The following is a 15,896-nucleotide window of genomic DNA, read 5'->3' on the forward strand; positions in this document are numbered from 1 at the left end:
AAGGTTCTCAAAGTACACAATGACCACAACAGTGGATTCAAGCAGGTCAACTATCTGAAGATGCCACTGGACCAGGCAAGGTGGCATTATGTTGTACGGGAGGTGGCCACGAGGTGGAACAGCTCTGACAGCAAGGAACAGCAGCAACATACTGAGAGACCAGAAAACGCGCATGGGGCAAAGTGTTTGAATGAGGCAATCTGGTGTGGTAGGCAGTCTCCAGGACACCCCCAGACGACCCCCCACCTCTGGGTATCCTGTCCTCTCCTATCTGGTACCAGAGTTGGGCTCTGTGATCACAGGAGTATGGCAGAAGTGATCATAGGTCGCGTTTGTGATTTTACATATTATAACACAGGCACCCTCCCCCCCCCAACAACAGAACCCAACACTGCCCAGTCCTGCACCATCCTCACGATCTTTGTTACATTTGAGCTCATCGTTGAAGCCATTGGGTCAAGTCGTCTCCCTGAGGGGCTTCCTCTTTTTCGCTTTCTACTTTTCCAGGGACTGCTCCCGCCTGTGTAAAGTATAGGAGACGAAATCTTGCCATTCGGGCTGTACGTCTTCCAAGGCAAATTTGTTCGCTCTTCCGGCAGTCCGTGATATATTTGATATTCTTCACCAGCATCATAATGCAAATGCATCAAGTCTTCTTTGGTCTTCTCTTTCCAACTTTCACATGCATATGAGGCAACTGAAAATACCATGGCCTGGGTCAGGTGCACCTTAGTCCCAAAGAGACATCTTTGATTTTTAACACTATGCAGATGGCATTCCTCCTCCCATGCATGGTCGCTGGAGTCAATTCCAACTCAGCAAGGCCATGGAAGAGAGCTCTGGAGATCGGCTTCCATCCAAAAATCCCAGACAAGAAAACCCCCTCTGGAGCCGTTCTGCTCTGTAGCCATGGGTTACCATGAGCTGGAATTGGCTCGATGGAAACAGGTTTTTATTTGTTTGCTTCATCTTCACTTACGGTAAGAGAAATGCAAATCAAAACGATCCTATTGAACTAATTTTCACCCATTGCATTAGAAAGACACTCTCAGATTTGGCCCCTGGGGGTCGAAAGTGGTTCACTTTGCTATGGTTCCTGTATACAGTTACTGTGGTGTTGGCTCCAACTCACAGCACACCCAAGGGGGTCAGAAAAGAACTGTGCTCCACAGGTTTTGCAACAGCTGTACATCTTCTGGAAGGTGATCACCAGGCTTTTCTTCCAAGGCACCTCTATGTAGGAGAACCGGAACCTCCGACATGGTTAACATGTGAGTGCATGAGCCAGTTACACCACCCAAGGATCCCACACACAGCGAAACAAATGCTGTCCTGTCCTGTGGCACCCCCATGATAGGGTGGCCGATCTGACCTTGGAACCCGCGAGATTTTCAGAAGTGGATCGATCACCAGAACTTTCTTCCTGGTCCATCTTAGTCCGTTTGGCATCCTAACCACATGATGGCCTCACTAACTGCAGATGAAGTGCAATGGCCCAGATTTGAACTTGGATTTCCTCTGTGGAAGGTGAAAAATCTACCACTGAGCCACCACTGCCTCCTTCATGAAGAAGGGAATGAATATCAAATAGGACAGAGCTCTTCCAAGGAGAAAGGCGCTCTACAGAGGGACAAATATAGCTAGGAGCCACAGTGGTGTACACAGTTAAGCACTCGGCTGCTAATCTAAAGGTCAGCGGTTTGAACATACTCAGAGGCGATCTGCTCCCTTAGAGATTACAGCCAAGAAAACCCTGGGGAGCGGTTCTGCTCTGTCATACGGGTCACTATGAGTCGGAATCAACTCAAGGCACCCAACAACACCCACACACCTCTACTTCCAAAAACATCAGCCACTGAAAAACCTAGCGAGCATAATTCTACTCTGACCCACATGGGGCCGAAAAGATCCAGAAATGACTAGATAGCAACTGGGTTAGCTTATGCAGTGAAGTACAGAGCAGAGTCAACCTCTGTCCACCATACCACCAAAGTCAGTCTACAAAATCACAGAAATCGCTATTAAACAAACACATGTACATGTGATGCTACTGGTTCCTGACATATGCTCCACTTCCAAAGGTGGTGTTTCCACCTCTCTAAGCCTCCCCTGAGGAATCCTGCACTGTGACTCACACTATGTCAAAACGGCAGTCTTGGCATCCTCAAGGATTCAAATCATGTCCCTTTTCAATGTTCATTGGGTTTGGGGAACAAAAGAACTCTGAGAGTGCAAGATTAGGGTTGTCGGGTGAATGGGGTAAGGGTTCCCATTGAAATTCTGATAGGACCGCCCTTGCTACCCTCCAGGAATGAGCAGATGTACTGTTGGGATGGAAAATGTTCCTTGGGGTAACTTTCCTGGCCTTTTTCTCACCAGTGCAATTTGCCATTTTCTTAAAACTTCTTCCTAATACATCTCTGTGATCATACTGGCCTCTGAGAAAATCTACCAAGATGACCCCTTTGGAATCCCAAAAATCAGACGTCATAACCTTCTCAGCGGGCCTCTCAGTTTAGGATTGAACTGGTCCAGCAGATCCCCTTTTGATCTTGTTTCTGAAGGTACCCAAATAAGACTAAGACAAGTGTACCACTGGGAGAACTTGTCTGCAGCCATTCACTGATCGCAGAGACATGTTTAAACATGCATTGCTTGGAATGAATCTGTACGTGTGTGAGCTGTATCCTAGTAACAATATTTTTGGACTTATCCTTGTATTACTGATAAGCCAAGAATGGTTTCTCTATTTTTTAAATGGTCAGAAAAGATTCTAAATCAAAATAGTATTTTGTGACTTATGAAAATGGCATGAAATTAAAATTCTAAGTGTTCACAAATGAAGTTTTATTTGAACACAGCCAGGTTCACCATTTACGTATGATCTACGTATGGCTGATTTCTGCTTTAAATCCTCAACCATTCACTATCAAGCTCTTTAAAGAAAACAAATTTGCCAGTCCCTGGCTTTTTAAAAAGTACTTAAATAGCATTTTCAATATTTCTGACCCCGTGCTAACTACTTTCCATACACTAATTTAAAAAAATTCCCCCCAGCAGTGACCTTCTGAAGAAGATACTATTTTCAACTTCATTCTACAGGTGAGAAAACTGAGGCACAGAGACGTCCCAGAGTCTGTAAGAAGCAGAGTTGAGATTTAAACTGGTAAAATCGGGCTCCAGACTCCACATTCGTTAACTACCACGACACAGTCCCCGCCCAAACACCAGTTCTTCCAGGCTGTGGCTCTCAAACTGCAAGTGGCGAACCATCAGCGATGGTGCACGGCCATTTGAGTAGTTGTGACCGGCACTGAGAAGGGGAGTGGACACTGTCCATCCATGATCACTGCAGCACTTTTTTCTACAAGAGCCAAAAGGTGGAAACCATGGTAACGTCCGTCCATCCACAGATGGATGGATCTTCACAATGTGGTCTGTCCGTACAATGGGCTGCTGCTATGCAGTCACGGGGAGAAATGACGTCCTGGTGCACGCCAGAGCACGGATGAACCTTGAGAACATTATGCTGAGAGAAAAAACCAGTTGTCGAAGAAGCAACGCTATTGTATGAGCTCCCTTATGTGAAACAAGCAAATACACAGAAAGCCAAGATCAGTGATGGATACCAGGGAGGGAGAGCAAGGGGCACTGAGTTGATGGAACCTTTTAGAAAAGGGCAGTAAGAATGGCTACACAGTGCACAGCCTGGAGCAGGACATTTTGAACTGTCACACACGGGCTTGCCAGGAGTTGACGTCACAGCAGCTAACTAGATATTCATCCCATTCTGTATGTCTATGCACAGAGAAGGAGTTCTGGTGGTACAATGGTTAAGTGTTCAGTTTCAAAAGGAAAGGTTGGTGGTTTGAACCCACCCACAGGCTCTGTGGGAGAAGGACCTGGCGATGGATCAGCTCCCATAAGGATGACAGCCTAGAAAACCTTAGGGGACTGCCACAAAGGGTCGCTCTAAGTCAGAAGCAACAACATGAATGGAAAAAGGAACCCAAGCAGGTGCGCTGGGGAAGAAAGACAGACAGCAAGCTAAAGCCGTTCAGCAGACAGACCTGCACCAAACCACCACCTTTTGCCTCTGGAAAAACGAACAGCCTGCACGTGTTACTCATCCAGGCCAGAAAATGTACTTTTAGGAAACAGTGAGTGTCCCCATATGTCTGTGACCCATGGGCTGGCCCTGGCCTCGAGCCCCCACATCTCTCAGGAGACACTGGAAATCTCTGAGGGGGTAAATCAGCAAGAGAGAGCAGGCGGGGTGGCCAGAGCGCAGGGAGGAGGGAGCAGGGAAGGCAGGGCCCAGCGGGAAGGGAGGACGAGGCTTGGCTGAGCTGAGGATGGGCTGTGGGGGGGCATCTACCTGGGGGCCCGGAGCCGGGGAGGACTGAGGGCCGAGGCCAGCTCCTTTGGCGACGGGGGTGGCCGGGGCTGGGTCTTGGGTGGGAGGCGGGGCGCTGACTATGACCGAGGCGGGCACGGAGAGGTGGGGGCCATCTGCGAGGAGGGGCTGCTGGCTCCTCTCCTGCAACGGGCACCCGTACAGGGTCAGAAGGCCACCTTGTTCCCTTAGGCCCCCCCATCCCAATAGCCCTCAGTCCTGCCCGCACTGACATTGCCCAGGCTGCGGGTGAAGGTGGTCAGGAGGTCATCCCTGAGAGGTCTGGGCCAGACTGGGGTTCCTGCTCAGGGTGGCCTGTCCACTTGGGGGGGGTCTATCAATCTGTCTGCCAGCTCCCCAGCATCTTCAACCCTCCTGCTGGCCTATTTGTCCATGTCCTGTGACCCTCCCTCTCCTGGTCACCCCTCTAATTCTCCAGCAATCTGTCCGTCAGTCTGGCATAGTTGCAGCCTCTTTTGTCTTCTGCCTGCCACTCACTTTCCTCCTGTCTGTCTGGTCCATTTGTCAGTTAAGTCAGTTTGTCAGCCAGCCAGCCAGCCAGCCAAATAGTCCCTGTCTGTCTGTCAGCCACCAAGTCTTACTCTCCTTGTCTGCCTGCCAGTGAGTCCCTCTCCTTGTCTGTCTGTCTCCAAGGCTCAGCTCAGTCCCTCTCCTTATCTGTCCGTCAGTCAGGCTCTTTCTTATCCAGTCAGTCAGCTAGCACCTCCCTGTCCATTAGTCCACCAATCCTTCTCATCCCTCGGGCCTCACTCAGGGCCACCACATCTGGAACACTCTCCCTAACACCAAACAGCTCTCCCAGTGCCTTAGCGGAGTCCGACTGATTTCAGCTTCCTTTGCTGTCACTGCCTGCCCAGTGCCCTCCAGCCTGGCCCCTCCACCTGGCTTACCTGGGGGAGGAACATCTGCATGGAATCCTGAGTGAGGATGGCTGTGGGGGCGGTGGTGGATGGTTGCCCCAGGACCATCTTCTCGGGGCTGGATGCCAGGCCCGGGCTGGGCTGCGGGGTGGTGGCCTGAGGCGGGGCTGCGGCGACCTGGGGCTGCCCCTGAGGCTGCTGGAGGCCCAGAGACAGTGGTGTGCTGACAGCAGGGGGCGCCTGGGGGGCCGCCTGCACCGCGAGGACAGAGGCAGCCTCCCCGGGGGCCGTGGCAGCAGGGGGGGCCGGTTGCACCAGGCCTTCGGGGGTGTTGAGCATGGCCACGGCACTGGGCGGCAGGGTGACGCCTTGGAGGACTGTGGTGGCAGCTGGGCCGGTGGGGGCCGACTGGCTCTGGGTGGGCAGGCTGCCAGCAGCCAAGGACACAGGCATCTGGAAGAGTGCTGGCTGGCCCACCTGGATGGGGGCGGCTGAGAGGATGTGGGCGGCACTGTGGGCCCCGGAATGGGGGGCCAGGACGGGGCCCAGGCTCAGCGGGCCGGCTAGATTCTGGTTGGTGAGGATGGGATTGGCGATGAGCTGTCCACCGGTGTGGGGGGCTGCAGCTGCCAGGATCTGCCCACCCACGTTGGCTGGCAGGGCGGAGAGTGGCTGGGGTAGCTGGACGGCTGAGGTGCCGGGCAGCAGGAACTGGTTCTGGCCAGGCAGCATGTGCTGGGCGGGGATGACAATGCTGCTGCCCTGGTTCAGGAGGTGGACGCTCATGGGTTTGCTTAGGGCCCCGGGTGGCTGCGGCGGGGCCGCTCCTGGCGTGGTAGCAGGGGGCTGCTTGAAGACGTTTGCCTGCAGGGTGGGTGCTGGGAAGCCCGACAGGACCACATTCTGGCCCGCCTTGCCTGCTGCCATGAAAGTCAGGTTCTGGGGGGCCTTGGGCGGCTGTGGCAGACCCCCGGCTTCGCCCTGGATGGTGAGCGTAGCGCCCGCTGGAGCGAAGGGTTTGGGCGTCAGCTGGTAGAGTTTGGGAGGCTTGGGCTGGATGGGCGTGGGTGTGCGGTGCAGGATCACGTTGGGTGCTGGCACCAGTGGTGATGTGCCCAGGCCAGGGGCCACCGCCAGCGGCTGCCCCGAGGGCGTCCCGCTAGCCACGGCTGTGGCGGCCCCTGCCCCACCAAACACCGAGTTCCCATTGAGTGTGGTGGCCACAGCAGCGGGCAGGTTCTTCTGGATCACGAGGCCAGCCCCCTGTGGGGAGACACCTGCCGATGCCAGAGTCACTGGCTCCGAGGGGCCAGCTGCCGATGCCAGGTAGCCACCGACAGGCACCTGCTTGGCCAGGAGCTGGGAGGCGGGTGGGTTGAGTGCCATGACAGGCTGGCCCACCACCTGGATGGGTGCCAGGCCGAGTGTGGCTGCCGTGGCACCCCCAGGGCTGCCATTGGGCAAGCCCTGGAGGCCTGGGATAGGCTGCAGGGTCACGTTGCCCAGGCCCACAGGCTGCAGGAAGGGCTGAACGCTCAGGGCCTTGCTGACCACATCCTGGGGTGGCACCAGGGCCTGGTGGGCCAGAACGGTGGGTGGAGCCTGCAGGCCCAGGAGGTCAGTGCCACCCGGGAAGAGGGCCTGAGGCCCTGAGGCCACGGCTGCCGCCCCTGCCGGGCCTGCCCCGCTGTCCGCTGGCTGCAAGGTGGGCAGCTGGAAGGGACCCAGGTCCAGCTCCGCCTCGGCCTCGAGCGTCTGCTCAGTGATGTTGGCCTCTTGGAGGCTCTGCTGGAGGATGTCGCAGGGCTGGTCAGCAACCCCCCCAGCCCCACTGCCGCCCCCCGCTGAGGGCGAGCCCAGGATGTCATCTTCCAGGAAGTCAAGGTCCACGCTGGGCGCTGGCTGGCTGGGCTCTGGGTTCAAGTGGTTGCCAGAGGCTTCTTGGACATGGAGCTGGAGGCCGGGGGAGGTAGGGAGGAAACAGCAGAAGTTAGCAAGGAGGCTGGGCTGAGGAGGCCCTGGCTGGAGTGACGGAATGCTTGGGCTCCATCAGACACAACACGCTGTTTGGAAGGTTCGACTCCCAGAGGTGACACCTGGAATTCGCCTAATCCGGCCTCAGTTTCCCCATGTGTACGTACCAGCAAACTGAAACACAACCATTGCCGTCGAGTAAGCCCCTAACCAGTGGCGACCCCATGTGTGACAGAGGAGAACTGCTCCATAGGATTTTCTGGGGAGCCCTGGGGTGGCACTGTAGGATACGCACAAGGTCGGTTTGAATGGCAATATCAGTGGTTCAAACTCACCAGCTGCTCCTCAGAAGCCCTATATAGGATTGCTATGGGTTGGAACCGACTTGAGAACATACAACAATAGTCATTCGAGAAGCAGATTGCCAGGCCGTTCCTCTGTGGGGCCGCTGGTGGGTTGAAACTGCCGACCTTTCTAAGCACAAACCACATTCACCACCCAGGCTCCTCTGTACACATCAGTAAAAGTGCAATTAGAAACAGAAACAACGACTTCTTTCAATGGAAATGCAAGCCCACAATTCTTAACTGCAAATTCCAAAACCAAAATGCGCTGAAAACCTGCACAAAATATTTCTTAATTCTTTTACGAACGAGCACGGCACTCTAGGTGAAATGTATAATTTATCCACGTGACATGACGTTCCGTGAGTCTGGTCACAGAAGGCTGGGTGCCTGAGGCGTGGTCACACTGCATCAAATCTGAACAAATCTCAATTCTGAAACATGTCTGGTCCCAAAGGCTTCCAAGAAAAGACCATGACTCAGTTGGAGGGGAACTAACAGTAGCAGGAAAGAAGTCAGACCCAGAAGAAGAAATGAGGTACGGTCTCACTGAAATCAGCGACGGAGGGACTCATGGAGCATAGTTCTGCTCGGACACATATGGGGATGTCATGAGTCGGAACCAACTCAGTGACAACTGGTGTTGGGGGTAGTTTTTGCTGAAGGGGTACTAAGATTCTATGTAAAAACCAGCTGACATACTAGGCCCCTCAAAGCCCTTAAGGGTATTAACAAATAATCGTGATAAGAATGATTGTGATATAATAATACACGATCATAAATTTGGAAACGAATACAGGGTTTATTTGTAGGCCTTCCGGATTTAATCTTTGATGTTATTAAAGATAGGCGCCCTGGCTCCATGGAAGACAAGACCTGGTGATCTGCTTCTGTGAAAATTACCCCAAATCCCTAAACCAAACCTGTGGCCATTGAATTGATCATGACTCATATGAAGCAACCCTTTAGGACTGGGTAGAACTCCCACAGGGTTTCCTAAGGTGTGAATCTTTACAGAAGCAGACTGGCTCCTCTTCCTCAGAGCAGTGGCATTGGGTTCCATTATGTTTAAACCAATGTGCCTCCTCAGTAAAGACTGTCATTATTGTTAAGTGCTATTGAGTTGACTACAAATCATTATGACCCCTTTATAGGGTTTCTGAGGAGCAGCTGGTGAGTTTCAACTGGAAGCCTTGCAGTTAACAGTCCACTGCTTATCCTCCAGAGCCACACCAGGAGTCTTCATAAAGACTGTTGCTAAGTGCCACCGAGTCGTGTCCGATTCATAGCGGCCCTGCATGGGTGTTTCTGAGGAGCGGCTGGTGGGCTTCAACAGTGCTAAGAAGTTTCAGCGCCACACCAGGTCTCCCCATGAAAATGGCAGCCTTGGAAAGCTGAAGGGGCAGTGCTACCCTGTCCTGCAGTAGGCACTGACTTGGCAGCAGTGGGTTGGGTTTGGGTACCTTGCTCAGTGCTAGCCGGTGTATACTATGCTTAAGGTTAATCCACCCCTGGCCCCTGTCTTCCTGTGACAGGTGGGGTCTGAGGTCTGTGTGCCAGGTCGGATCTCTGTCTCTCACATGTGGCTGAGCCAAGGCTGGTGAACCCCCAGAAGTGCTGTGAGCCAGGGATTTAGAGCCCTAGCCTCCTGCTCTGAGGGTCGTGTGGGGCTGTCAGCCTACCCATGTTCGTTCCCCTCCATGCAGCAGTCCCTGCCTCCTAAGCCTTCCCCCAGCCTCCCAGCCCCCTGGGCTGCAGCACAGACCACTTACCCCAGGACCTTCATAGAAGGCACTTTGGGCCTCCCCAGGATTATCCAGGAGGTCATCGCTGTCCAGCTGCAACAAGACCCACCCCGCCCAAAGGTCAAAGGTCAACCAGGTAGTGGGTAAGACCAAGCTCTTGAGAAGAAACCAATTTGGGGGTCCAGGAGAGGAAAAGATAAGGGTGGGGAGGGACTAAGGTATAGGAAACTCTTTGCCTCTCAAAACAGAGGTGTGCCAGAGAAAATGGCTCGGCCACATGCTTAAACCCAAGGTACCACGTCCTGACCCCTGGTCCTTGTGTGGGAAATACTGTTTTCCTTTGCAGATGATGCTATCATTTAAATTACAGAGTAGTGTTAGTCCAAATCCTCTCCTCTCCTGAGTGGTGTTTTACACAAGAGCAGAAGAGACTTGGAGACAGGGTCACCCCTCAGGGGAAGCCTAAGTGTCAAGCTCTAGCTACAAACCAAGGAATGTCAAGAGACTCCGAGGGCTACAGAGGCTGGAAGAGACCAGGAAAGAACCTCACCTGGAGCCATGGAGAGAGAGGGGCCTGCCTTAACCTCCCAAGGAGCCCTGGGCAATGTTTATGCTCTCAGCTAAGAATCAAAACGTTGGAACCCACCAATGGTTCTGAGTGAGGAAGAGACCTGGAGACCTGAGCCCCCAAAGATAACAGCCTAGGAAACGCTACGGGGTAGTTCTACGTCACTGGGTTCCTATGAGTCAGACATAATTGATTCAGCGGCTCCTGACAACAAGATCAACAGCCTCCAAAAGTGTAAGAGAGTAAGTTTCTAGTTTAAATAATAAAAAACAAGATGTCCCCAACACAGATTTCCCTAGCCTGGCCGTGAGGACCTCCTGACATGCTCGCCTTGAAAGCTAAGAATCCTGCCTGTTGCCCGTTTCCCTCTCTGATCACCCACACTACCTCCTCCCAACACTCCCCTGATCCTTTCCATTTCAGGTACATCTCAAGTGCCTGTCCCATCACCCCATCATCAAGGCCCCCAGATACACCAGCCTGGACCTGTCCTCTCTGACTCCCGAGGGCACCTTCTGTACCTCACCCAAGGTCTGGCCTCCACAAAGTGCCTGATGAATGTGTGTCTATGGAGGAGGCCTCGCCAGTCTCTCTCCCCAATGAGATGGCTCTCTAAAACCCCAGACTCATCTAACCTGTTCAACAGCCCCACCTGGACTTGTGGAATCTGCCTCAAACTCTTGATCTCAGAAGATGCAACCACAATCCAAAATCCAGGAGTCCTCCCAGACAGACACCTGTCTCTTCCTCAACGGCGGATCCATGAGCAAGTCCCGGTGATTCTACCTTACAAACAGACCCAAATCTAGGGCCTCACATCCCCCCCACTGCCAGCTCCATGGTCCAGATCACTATTGTCTTATTGTGGTCATTTTCTTTTCACAAATTATTTGGCACTTCTTCTTTGGAGAAAGGAGCTATTGTGGGTCAACAGTTAAAACACTCGGCTGCTAATGGAAAGGTCAGCGGTTCAAATCCACCCAGCAGTTCTGAGGGAGAAATGCCTGGCAATCTGCTCCCATTTGGATTACGGCCTAGAAAACCCTCTGGGGGCAGTTCTACTCTGTCACAGGGGGGTCACTATGAGTTGGAACTGGCTCTGGGGGGATCAGTAGCCATGTTCTGAGGATACTCAATCAACACTGAAGAGAGGCCCATGCGGTGAAGAACTGAGGCCTCCAGTCAACAGCCACAGAAGTCATTTCAGAAGTGTATCGTTCAGCCCTGGGCAAGCCTTCAGGTGACTGTAGCCCTGGCCCACATCCTGATCACAAGCCCATGAGAGACCCTGAGCCAGAGCCACCTAGCTAAGCTGCTCCCAGATTTCTGAGTATCAGAAACTAAAAGAGAACACATGTTGTTTGAAGCTGCTCAGTGTCCAGATAACTTGCTACACAGCCATAGGTAGCTGCTACAGGTCCCTGCGATTTTCCAGGCTTCCCTACTTCGTTCCATTCTTTACAGTGTACGCCGGGTTATACCATTCTCCTGCGTAACAGCCCATCAGAGAGAAATATGCAGGTCTTCCATGACCAAGGGCTACTGGCCACTCATCTCACCTCCTGGTTTCTCCTTCAGTTCGATGTGCCAGCCTTCTGTCTGTGCCTGAACAGATCAAGTTCTTTCCCTCTTTGCTCCTGCTCTTGTTTCTGCCAGGAATACTATCAGCACCTCTATTCCCTTTGCATGTGCCATTAAGATTCTATCTTATCATATTCGGCAGGGTCCCTTCTACCACTGTCTTCATTAGTTTTCGGTTTCTTTGCTTACCAAGGACTTGTACATGGTGTGAGGGCAGGGATTTGCCATCAGCTGCGCTCCAACCGTCACCCTGGGGCCTGGCTCATCTACTGTGCTAAAGGGACATGCCTCCCCCTGTCTCTGTCTCTCCAGCTTCCAATTTTATCAGCCCCTACCCCAGGGAACGTGTTTCCCTGCCCCGGCACTTACCTTCTCGGATCCATGTAAAAAGTCATTGAGGGCCTGAGGATCACTGAAAGAGAGAAGGGAAGAAACACTGAGCAGGTGAGGGGCAGGGGGCAGAAGGATGATGGGGGGTGAGGAGAGATAGGGGTTTCAGACAGAGGGCAGGGTGCAGAGAGCCTGCTACTCACCAAATCACGTCTAGTAAGCATCTCCCATCCTCATCATCCATCGCCACTGGACGGGGTGGGGCCGGGAGGAGGGCGAGGGAGACAAGGTTAGATGTCAGCAGCTTGCCAGGTCCCCTCCCTTCAAGGACAAGTCCCACTGGGGTTGGAGTTTTTGTTCCCTTGAGCCTCTGGGGCTAAGTGGGGGCAGGGAGCACCTACTAGGTAACCATGCCCTGCAATCTCCTGATCAGAGACAACTTCCTCCTCGCACTCCTTCTCCCCCAATCTCCCTATCTCTTTCCCTAGCACCTTATGGTGAGGTTATCAACCAAAGCTACCTGAGCCCAGATCGTTAGCAAGCTCTGTGCTCTGAGCTTTACACATGCTTGATTAATTTAATCCTCTCAACAGTTCAAACCCACCAGCTGCACTTAGTAACCCTATACCGAGATGCTATGAGTTAGAAACAACTCCATAGCCCACAACAAGAAGGATTCCCTGAGGTGGGTACTAGCACTTTGTGGACAGTGGTTATCTGTTTCCTAACCAGCAGGGGGCAGATCCCAGGCACGCTGGCTCCCAGAACACTAGGAGATTCCTCCTTTCAGCCTGCCCCAGAGAGGGGTAGTGGGCGAAGGGTGTCCTATGTATGAATGGGTGAATGAAGTAGGGCAGGATTGAAGATACCAAGACGGACCTCTCCTCTGGGGTTCTAGATTTCCCTTGGAGATTCGACACTGTGGTTCAGGGAAGGGAAGGGTGAAGGGAAATTGAGGCAGAAGTATGGGAGAGGGACATGAGTCCAAGAAGCCACTAGCGAGAGGCTGACCTTCACTTTAAGAACAGGGATGGCTAACGTCTGTGGAGCACTTGCCATGTGCCAGACACTCCTCTGTCCCAAATGTCTCACAAACGTTAGCTTGTGGGGAGGGGGCTGTCGGTAACCCTCACTTACACATGAGGACACTGACGTTCTCATTACAACCCATGTACTCTTCCTTCTTCCTTCCCACCTCCAACTTTCCATCCTTCCAAACCTCCAATTTTCCAACCTTTCAAACACTTCTCCATCTTCTATCCTTCCAAATGTCACCTCCTCCATCTTTCCCAGCTCTAATCCTCCATCCATCCTTCCAAATCCCCACCCATCTCTTAAACTTCTATTCCATTCCCCCATCTTCCAAATGTCCCTTCATCCCTCCAAACCCCCATCCATGCCTCTATACCTCCAAAGTTTCAACCTTCTAAATTTCCATTCCTCCACCCCGCCAAACCCTCATCTATCCCATCATTCCAAACACTTCCAGCCAACTATCCATCTTTCCCGTCTTCCAAACACCCAAACTGATCCATCCTTCCATGCACTCATCCTCCCACTGCCTCATGCATCCTTTAGCCAATGTCCCCTTCCTTCCCAGGACGGCAGACAGGATACAAGCAATGACATGTGATCCTTGAATGTAGTGGGTTTACAGCCCAGGGCCATGGGGCTCCTAATCCTTTATTATTGTTTTTGGGGGTTCTGGAGCTGAGGATGTGGTAACTGCCATGGATCCCTCCCTGACGCCCAAAATAATCACATATAGAGAATCTTAATGTGTGCTCAGGGATCACAGCCCCTCAACCCGTGGCATTGTCCCAATTCTCCCAACAGTGACCTAGCTGCCCTCAAGTGCTCTGTGATGCACAGAGGAGTGGCAGACAGGGGCCTCCTGCAGGTTGGTGGGGGCTTCTCTGAACAGTCCTTGGAGACATCTGATGGCAGCTAAGGACCTTCTGGAGTCCTGGTGTGGCTCTGCGGGTTAAGGTGCCAGACTGCAAAGCCATTTGAACTGCAAGGTCAGTGGTTCAAGCTTACCAGCTGCTCCTCGGAAACCCTATACAGGGTCGCTATAGGTCGGAATCAACTCGACGGCACTTAACAACAACAGCAACAAGTACCTTCTTGCTAGCAGCAGGCATGTGGGCAAAGATGTGACTGATGCTTTTCAGGGGTTGATGAATCCCCTCCCCACCCAGCTCTAGCACACACACACACAAACTCTCTCTTCATGGGCCCTGGGTTAACAATGTATACACACACACACCTTGCCCCCTTGTCTCCAGCACAGGAGTCATTCCTCTTTCAGCACTGGTTGTGGGGACTGCAATAGGGACAGTCCCCACAGAGTCCCTCCTCAGCTCCTATGTCCCAACGTGGGCCAACATGCTCCCCCCATCCTCCACATCCGGGCCCCACCCCGGCTTCCTTCTTCCTGTCATACCAGGTCCTTCACCAACATGCACATGGGGGGAGGAGGGTGCCAATGGCCAGCCAGGGGACAACACCGCGAGAGTCTACCAAGAATTTGGAGAAGGGAGGAGAGACCGATGCTGCCTACAGTTGCGCAGAGGCAGTGGTATGGCTCAGATGACCCAGAGTCCAGGCTAGAGAGGGTGAGTCTATGCCAGGCTCTCTCAGGAAGGAAGGTACCCAGGAGGCGGGGTGAGGGCTGGGTTCTCCCCAATTACCTGAGCTACACACGAATCATGAAGGGAAGGAGGGGTTGTCCACTCCAGGTTTACGCAGGGCCCCCAACTGGGGACGTGAGGAGTGTCCTCTCGGGAGCCAGCTGTGGAGAAAGGGAGAGAGAGAAAGACTGTGTGAGAGAGAAATGGGGAACAGAGAGAGGGGGTTAGCAGGGGGCTGTAGGGGACAGAAGCGAGGGAAAAGAGGCAGAAAGCACACCTCCAAAATCCACTGCTCTCAAGTTGAATTGAACTCACAGTGACTTTAAAGGACAGAGGAGAAGTGTTCCCTAGGGTTTCCAAGACTGTAAATCTTTATAGGAGCAGATAGCAGCAGCCTTCTCCTTCGAACCAGCTGGTAAGTTTGAACTGCTGGCCTTGTAGTTAGCAACCCAGCACTTACTCCTCAGCACCACCAGGCCACCGTAAGGGTTGGAGACATGGTGTTAAAAGGGAAGAGAGGACAAAAGGTTCTTCAGTAAAGGAACCTGGTGGTTACAATGGTTAAGTGCTCAGCTGCGAACTGAAAGTTTGGTGGTTTGAACCCGGATCTCTGGATGCACAACTCACAGTCTAGAAAGTCCTACAGGGCAGTTCTGCACAGTCACGTGGGGTCACTATAAACTGGAATTTAAGGCTGCACCAATTGCAAGTCAAGGACACACAGGGCACTGGTTTACACTGCTGTCAGTCCCGACTCTCGGCGGCCCCAGAAACAAAGTGCTGCCTGTACTCTACCATCCCCAAGACCAGCTGTAGGTCAGATATCTGAGATCTATCTGTAAGGCTCTTAGAGGCAGATTTTGGAAGCAGATCTCCAGGACTTTCTTCTTAGTCTGTGCTAGTCTGGAAGCGCTGCTGAAACTGGCTCAGCATTGCAGTAACATGCAAGCCTGCACAGAAAGATGGCTGGCGGTGGCGCTTGGGGTGCACCAGCCACATTACTCTACAGGGATTAACTCTAAATCCCGGTGAGGCCGGTCCTTCTATGATCCCTGTTTTAGTTAAAGAGGGAAACTGAGGCACTGAGAAGTTAGATCCCCAGAGGTATAACATTTTTGGCTGCTAAGTAAAAGGTTGAAGATTCAAACCCACCCACAGGCACCTTGGAAGAAATGCCTGGTGAGCACCTTAAAAAAAAAAAATCATGGAGCACAGCTCTATTCTAATTCTGCTCTGACACACATGGGGTACCATGTGCCAGAGTTAACTTGGCAGGAAGTATTTTTTTAAGCAATAAATACTAGTTTTCATTATTTGAGTTGTCACAGTTATTATCAAGAATGGTAATTCACAAAGCTTTATGGACTTGGCAAATTAAGTTGAACAAAAGACTTTAGGCTTTAATTTTTCCACTTGTATGTTGCCCTTGAGTTATGGTGTTGGA

The 15,896-nt window shown here is 52.5% G+C and overlaps 1 protein-coding gene across 1 annotated transcript in view; it reads right to left on the bottom strand.

Annotated features, from left to right (window-relative positions):
- GLTSCR1 (glioma tumor suppressor candidate region gene 1) overlaps window positions 1-12,063 on the bottom strand; it is a 23,345-nt gene extending 11,282 nt beyond the window's left edge. The window contains exons 1-5 of the mRNA XM_006868231.1: window positions 12,023-12,063; window positions 11,859-11,901; window positions 9,368-9,433; window positions 5,308-7,230; window positions 4,379-4,540 (exon numbers count right to left, since the gene is read on the bottom strand). Of these exons, the coding sequence (XP_006868293.1) occupies window positions 4,379-4,540; window positions 5,308-7,230; window positions 9,368-9,433; window positions 11,859-11,901; window positions 12,023-12,063 (2,235 nt within the window). The remainder of the gene's footprint in view (window positions 1-4,378; window positions 4,541-5,307; window positions 7,231-9,367; window positions 9,434-11,858; window positions 11,902-12,022) is intronic.
- Between the last annotated feature and the right edge of the window lie 3,833 nt (window positions 12,064-15,896).

The sequence above is a fragment of the Chrysochloris asiatica genome, unplaced genomic scaffold, assembly GCF_000296735.1.
Source record: "Chrysochloris asiatica unplaced genomic scaffold, ChrAsi1.0 scaffold00116, whole genome shotgun sequence".
NCBI lineage: Eukaryota > Metazoa > Chordata > Mammalia > Afrosoricida > Chrysochloridae > Chrysochloris > Chrysochloris asiatica.